Source organism: Opisthorchis viverrini (assembly GCF_000715545.1).
Source record: "Opisthorchis viverrini unplaced genomic scaffold opera_v5_89, whole genome shotgun sequence".
Classification (NCBI taxonomy): domain Eukaryota; kingdom Metazoa; phylum Platyhelminthes; class Trematoda; order Opisthorchiida; family Opisthorchiidae; genus Opisthorchis; species Opisthorchis viverrini.
The window spans coordinates 837,739-845,247 of NW_008751744.1; the positions used below are offsets into that span (position 1 = coordinate 837,739).

Genomic DNA, 7,509 nt, shown 5'->3' on the forward strand with positions numbered 1-7,509 from the left:
TTAGCTGATTGGTTCTCCTTCCGCCTTAAATCTCGACCAACCTAGGAACCTAGTCACTTGGTCTGACGAAGCTTTTGTGTCAAAAGCGAAACGTTGCCCAGCCATAAATCTTCCGATTGTTACCAAACTTTTCGAAAACGATGACTACCACCCAATCGGTTCCAAGTATTTTTCACGTAATTAGACATGAAGCTGGTTAAAACTGACCTCACTTCTACCAGCCCTGATCTTTCGGTACTGACTTGTGATTCTGACAAACCTGGCACTTATTCACGTCCTGATCGACTTTATTCTTTCTGTGTTTGGGCTAGTAGAGGAGACATCAAAAAGGCTGCCTTTGTTAGCTTACCTCGTCTTGGTCACGAGATTTCATACACATTACAACTTGTTGACTGATAGTTATACCCTTTATTCATCCATCCAGCCCTACCACCTCCTCCAGGCAAGCCCGATTTGCTGGAAGTTGGCCCAACCTCAGCCCGGCTGGCTTTCAGGCCAAGTATCGGTACATCATCGTCTCCCATTGTCCATTACCTATTTTTCTGGCTTCTCACGAAGGATTTCGATAATCGAACCTTACACAGCATGCCCGTCGATATGTCATCGCTGGCTCAGTCGTTATCCGTGCATGGTGACCCAACAGCGACTGGACAAGAACAGCTGGTGAGTGCCCCGGACAACCATTTCTAGGCAGGTTCATCTGAAATATTTTTAAAACGTCACTAGTCTCTGTCGGTTGATTCAGCAGACAGAGGTTTGAAGAATCACCTATGACGAGGATACTTGTGATATTGAGCAGAGCCTACCTTCGTTTGTACCGCAAACCAACATTTTAAGGACCGAAACGTAAGTGTTATTTTTTGGGCGTGTACACCACGCAGTTGACAGATGACCTTCCACCGGTCAGACAATCTGTGCATCCACCCTCCGACATATTCTGGAACAGCGACACTGCTTCCAGCAACCAACAATGGTTGTTTTTCTTGATCTGAAAGCTGTCTTTGACTCTGTAAACCGCTAAGCACCATGGCAGTGCATGTGGAGCAAAGGTGTCCCCCATAAATTCTTGACTCTCATAAAGGCGCTGTACGCCAACTCCCGCGGCCGTATGAAGGTCTACGAGAAGCTCTCTCCTGAGTTCACCACATCTAGTGGTGTCCGACAGCTACCTACCCCTCCCCCCAAACCATCGGTGAACGAAAGTGTGGCAGCTACAACCATTGTACGGCGAGTACGCGGTTCTTACAGCTGACAGTGACGATGATGCATCCACAGTCATGTTGTTTTATCTGTAATCAGATGCAGAAAGTCCCAAGATGAGACATTCGCTCCTATAGATTTGTCAGTAATATGCAGATTCTTAAGAGTGGATAGCACAAGAAACATATCCATTAAAAGTGATGGGCGCTGACCAACCAACCATTCCTGTGGTAGTCTGTGTACTTCTATGACGTATGGAGCGATACTCGGTACGGCGGCACTTTGACACCGGCAGAATTTCCCATACCAGGTTGGTCAGTCTGACAAACACAGTATCTTGGTCCTCCTGGTTATGGATGACACGTTGGGTGACAGATTCATTTGTAAAAAACTTGTACTAAAATGTTACTGTGCTAAAAACCACCCGCTGCTCCACGGTCATCACAAGTGAAAATACTGTCATGCCACATCGGCCTTCGAGCGATATCATCATTCGAGTCCAGTTGCTTATTGTATACAGCAGGGAGTGCGTTTCTTCATCCCCTCTACCACAACCCAAATTGAGTACTCTTCCCAAAGGTCCCATCACCAAGACTGGCCACCTAGTTCACCAAGTATCACGCTCAGCTGCAACTTCTGCGCGTTTGTCTTCAGTAACAATCAAGCCCTACTTACTTGGACACCTCACACTGAAGCACGTGGGACAGCAAACGGCGCTTGCTGGCACGCTGGCTACCCACAACACTCTTTTGTATTGTCTATCGGAAGCAACAAGCCACCAATAAGAGGCCTTCCTACCTAATTCAGTAGTCGTTGACAGTAGGTCTTTCGTGGTTTGCTTGGCAACGCCTGTTAAAGAATCTCAATATCTTTTCCTGTTTATTGCACTGGCTTATGTCCAGATAGACTGCATCTCTGAATCTGCCAAGGAAAGGTTCTGTGGCGCTCTAGTGGCCCTTTTACAATGGACTGTGAGCTCAGAAGTCGTTATGGTCTTTGGTAACAGATAGTTAGGCTTAGCACCGCTGAGGCTCCACTGGATGATCGTCTCATATTGGACACAAAGAACGGAGAGTGTCGGCTGCAGGTATGTACTGGTCATGGACTTTTCCCTTGAAGTACCAACTTCCAGAACAGCGGAAGTCGTTTAGTTATGCGGTACCCAACAGCAAATCAGCCCTGAACCCAAAAAGACCGCAGGTTCTAGTAAATCTGCTTGAGATAATACTCGTCAGCAATTCAGAACCATTGTGGAAGGAAATGACACCTTGTTGATTCCCGGTATTAGATTTTATACCTTTTGCGAAAACAAGAATTACATCAGATATCTACCATCCCTCTGGTCTCTTCAAAATTCTATGCCTTCGTTACAAACGAGTCCTTTCCCTGCATCATTGAACAAAGCACCTGGCACTGTTTCACCTCAAAAGCTTAGTTCTGCCTTTTATTTCATCTTCGGTTTGGACCAAGTCCGAATGTGAAGTCGGCAGCCGGCTGTTTTTCAGACTGTACATCTAAGGACAACCACATCGTTTCTCAAAGTGTTCCTTCCGCCTGTCGACGTGGATGGTAGCACGTCGAGTGAATTCTGAGCTGTTGGTCTCTGTAACGAATTTACTAACCGGCGGCTTTCTTGTCCCACTTTTGAAAAAAGTGTTTGATCATTTCAATCATCGCTGCCTTTTCTACTTCTTGTCAAGTTCAGCAGTACCAAATTTACGAATTAAAAGTCTGACCGTACAAGCATCACTTCATACCACTTTCCACTTCATTTGAGTATACCAGCTGTAAACCATGTAGCAAGGGTTCCAGCTGCTACAGCTAATCGGTAGGGAGTGGGTACGTGGGAGAGCGGGTGAACGTCCCAGTTGCTGAGACCGAGGAATGGGGATTGTTTTAGCTTTGGACTTGAAAGCCTGCCTCACAGGGCAAAAAAACATATGGTTTGTTCCGGTGACCTAACCGGGATCTCACAGGGCAATATATGGTTTGTTCCGGTGACCTAACCGGGAGACTCTGACTCAAAAATGTGACCCAAAAACAGCGGACAGCAGGGCTTTATTGGGGACCCTGCCCGGACTCAATAGGCCGATCCGCTTGGATGCAGTGGGTTGGCTTAGCCCGTAATGCGTCTTTCGTCTGCTTGCTTCCCTTTGACTCTCCTGAGTAAACTGGCTTATCCCGTAATGCGGCTCCTCATTTTGCAGACTTGTTGCTTTTCGTCCGCTTGCTTCCCTTTGACTCTCCTGAGTAAAAAAAATTCCTAGTCGGTCTAGCTAGCACGATCATTGCAGCACTCAAACTCAACTAAGACATCAAGGTGACAGCTGTTGGTCGAGAATGAGTGGAGAAACAGAGAAGCGGAATACGTCTTGATAGTATCTAGTGTCATTAGGAAAGAGCAGGCTAGGAACAAAGTGTTATTATTCATACAGATTTGGACGATGCATATTCTGCATCAGAAGACAACTGCGCCGTCGGCTTATGATGGTGGAGGCCATTGTAGGTTCTGCGCATAGATTTTCATACATGTTCCCCGAAATCGCCCTTCTTGGCACGTAAGCCTCAGACGGCTCATGACCTGCAGAGATCCAAGTAGATGGCCTGCGCACAGTTCATCCTACCTACCTGTTACAGTCGATACTCTGGTCACAGAAAAAAGCTTGCACGAGTTTACCGTCTCCCTTTTGCCCACAAGATGCCTTCAGCACAGTAAGCCGATAGTCTTTCACCACCATAACGTGACAACATGATCATCGCATACTAGAAGTAAATGAACAAGCACAAATTAGACAGATGCATCTGATTCTGTATATTTTCATAAGGGAAACTACTCACAAGGTTGCTGAAAACTCTTCGAGAGCCCTCGACCTGATGCGGCTACCTGATGAGCCCCAAGAAGGGCGAAACCGATCGTGGGCCAGAAGATATAACACTCGTGAAAACCATATTGATTTGCAAATGAGTGTATTTCTCGAAAACAGTGGAATTTGGGTTCAAGTAGATCATAAGGTTGACGGAAACTCGGGGACTGCGCCTACCTGATGAGCCCGAGGTGGAAGGGCGAAACCGGTCGTGAGCTGTCGACGAGTTTTCAGCAACCTTGTGAGTAGTTTCCTTTCTGAGTTTTTGCTTCTTCTTCCATTGTTGAAATTTCTGAATGGAACCAGATGTGTGAAATGTCTCCGCGCTGACCGGAAGCGACTGAGAGGCCTGTCAGTCCACAGAGCTCGGCAAACAAACCAAAAACCAAGCAGCGCACCCAAGCTACCTATATTCCACAACACTGCCCGGTTGACATTGTATGACTTGGCAACGAGTTATGAAAACACCAATCAGTAAACTTAGCTAGGTCGACGACTGTCGCTTCCCTGAATGCTCACTCCGGGACTCCACTGACCAATGGTTAATCATGCTGCCAGAAATGGCCCGATCGCGCAGTTAGTGGCACTTGTGCATCAAAGCTATCGTCTTCAATGCGTAGCTACTCAGTTCCAGAACTAACCGAACATGCGTCCAGTGTTTGGCTGTATGACCCACACTCTCCCAATTTCCGCTGACCGAAACTGTTACAGCTGGAACCAATGTGCTAATGGCACACGGTTTATACCTAATGAATTGAATGAATTGATTTCTTGTTCGATTCGGCATGTCAGTATCCATCATAGACTACGGACTAAGGAGATGACTTTTAACACTGGTAAAATGGTTTGTCAGTCGGCACTTTTCTCAGTTTTTCAAAGCTCCTGGCACCCAAAGTTGAATCAGAACCAAACAAAATCCAATGGCTGTTCTGGTCTTTGCAACACATTCTATCAGTTTGATTTTCATACTAATCCTAATAAATCAAAATTGTAATCCAAAAAATAACGAGAACGAAGCACGGCAGTGGTGCTATTGTATCTTGACGCAACTTGCTAGTGTAAGCTTTGTTGAACAAGGTTCTTGGCGTGGACCCCACAGAATCAGCCAATCGCTGGTCACCTTATTCCAAAAACAAGCAGTTCGGCCGTTGGTCGAAGCAAATGACCTAGCGTTAACTTGGCCCCAAACCTCAAGTTTTTAATCGTCTTACCTCTGCTTGGTCTATCAACATCAGTGGAAGGAACAACCCTTGGTGCGGATTTGTACACTTACCAACATGAAATAAGCGGCTATAAGCTATTAATCACGGAAGTAAACGCCTCGTTTGCACAGCGTATGTGAAACGTGAACATTCTTAATCGTCCCCTCGAGCCTTCCTGGACGTTCTTTGAATAATAACCAATAAGGACCAAGCACTGCAAAGCGGTTTCCTATTTCCCGCACCAATCTCCTATTAGACGCTGGGATGGTGCTTTGACAACTGGCCAGAAGTTACTCACATGTTTCATCAGTAGTATACACGTTACACGAGTATTGAGTGTGACCGATCACGTCCCGGACGATAGTATCTCCCGGGCATCCAAGCCAAATGAAAAAGCTGTTGGACGGAAGGGATATCCAGTTTTGGACGTCATTGTTCTCAAGGGACGAGGGTAGAATCAGAAAAACCTTCTCCTAGGTGGATGCCTCTTTTTGAAACCGCATTCATGATATGCTAAGTAATAAAACACCATATTGGTGTATTTGCATGTGGATAGGTCAGGTTTTAACAAACCCCGATCCAGTCTCAAGTAATTCATGATCGACATCCACCGCATATCATGCTGCACCGGTTTTTACGTTGTACCAGACGTCGAAGTTTGGGGCGAGACGGCCCAAGTGGTTAGAGCGCGAATTTACTGACCGGAAGGTCCGTGGTTCGAATCCGACCTCCGCCACTCGACTTCCCCTGTCTAGGCTTGGGCAACCTGGCAGTATCCCAGCCCTCGTGCTTTATTTCGGGTGGCATGGCAGCTAGGCACCGGAAGGGTGCTACAGCTGAACGCTTTCTTTCTGTTTCGAAGTTTGGAACGAATTTCCTAGTCTTACCGCCTACTTACTAACCTTCCTGCTTTTCATGTGTTCCGTTAGTAGAGTGTGTTTTAAATGACGGACAAAACACATGATAGATCAGCTGAACTTTTTTAAAACCACCGAAACCCAACCAACTGACTTGTCTAGCTTTAACCTCAAGCCCGCGTGAGAAAGTGAACAAGAGTAGGAAGGAAAACTGGACAGGTAGCATGTGATATCCTGTTCAAACTTGGATAGCTGATGTGTGATTTTTTCCGCTGAGCTGAGCGGATCACAAAAGTTCAGAAGGCTCACGATATCAGCAAACGTTTTCCGAACTTTTCAGCTCCAGAGTATGTCTCATTTTGTTACTGTGTGCAGCTAAATGTCAATCAGCTATTAGTGAGGAAATTGTCATCTTAGATGAGAAGATATTTTCGGTACATTTAGAATGAATTACTAACCGAATATCAGGTTAGTATCGGGTTCGATGCTCATATCACGAAAGTAACAGTTATCCTCCATTTATACAACATGCTGAGCACAATATGCTCGTTTTTAAAAAAAAACGAATAATAACACACTCTCATGTGTTTTAAAGCATAACTAGAAATTCAAGAAAGCCCGGGCGTCGGAGGTGCCTCCTTTGTTTCGGCGTTGCGGGGTAAGATGTGGCTGATCGTTCGTTAAAAGAATAAAACTTTGCGGAGAGAAAAACCTACTACTGTGGAAAGGTCCTAAACAAACATTCGTGCGAGCAGCTGATCGATGCAGGGAGGGTGCAACCACAAATGAAGAATTGCCATAATTTGTCTGGTGAACTGTGCAAAGGGGCGAGATGGCTCAAGTGGTTACAGCGCGAATTTACTGACCGGAAGGTCCGTCGTTCGAACCCGACCTCTGTCTCTCGACTTCCCCTGTCTAGGCTTGGGCTTGCGCGAAACTACTGGCCAGAAGGTTTGTAGTTCGAATACGAGCCCGACTTTTCAGCTACCCCTTTTAGACTCGGATAACCTCATGCGGTCGTTGAGTTGCACGGCAGCTAGGTATTGAAACAGTGCTAGGATTCACCGTTTTGTGATGAATATACGCATAGGGCAAAGGGTCTATAACAAAGCTGATGTTCTTTCAGTCTTTACATACCAGGGATATCTGGAAAAATCATTTGGTGAATTCTGAATGGAGGTGTGTCTGCTGGTTCTTTATGGATACAATGCTTCTTGGCAAATGCAAGGCAGGTGTGAATTCAAGATAAATTGAGCCGACTGCTGATTTTACCACAGATACAACCGCTTTCAGGTTATTGCGCAACTTCTTCGATAGAAAGAACAACGTCCAACTCAATCTCTTTACAGATGGTCGGCATATTACCGGAGTTAGAGCACAAATTCC

General features: G+C 45.9%; 2 protein-coding genes across 2 annotated transcripts in view; one reads left to right on the top strand and one right to left on the bottom strand.

Moving 5' to 3' along the window:
* Positions 1–990, top strand: part of T265_13644 (hypothetical protein) — a gene marked incomplete at both ends in the record, with an annotated part of 74,773 nt that extends 73,783 nt beyond the window's left edge. The window contains 2 exons of the mRNA XM_009169865.1: positions 425–663; positions 882–990. Coding sequence (XP_009168129.1) covers positions 425–663; positions 882–989 — 347 coding nt within the window. The remainder of the gene's footprint in view (positions 1–424; positions 664–881) is intronic.
* A 3,090-nt stretch (positions 991–4,080) lies between these two features.
* T265_04967 (hypothetical protein) overlaps positions 4,081–7,509 on the bottom strand; it is a gene marked incomplete at both ends in the record, with an annotated part of 6,435 nt that continues 3,006 nt past the window's right edge. Inside the window, 4 exons of the mRNA XM_009169844.1 lie at positions 4,081–4,390; positions 4,652–4,869; positions 5,969–6,156; positions 6,865–7,049. Coding sequence (XP_009168108.1) covers positions 4,081–4,390; positions 4,652–4,869; positions 5,969–6,156; positions 6,865–7,049 — 901 coding nt within the window. The remainder of the gene's footprint in view (positions 4,391–4,651; positions 4,870–5,968; positions 6,157–6,864; positions 7,050–7,509) is intronic.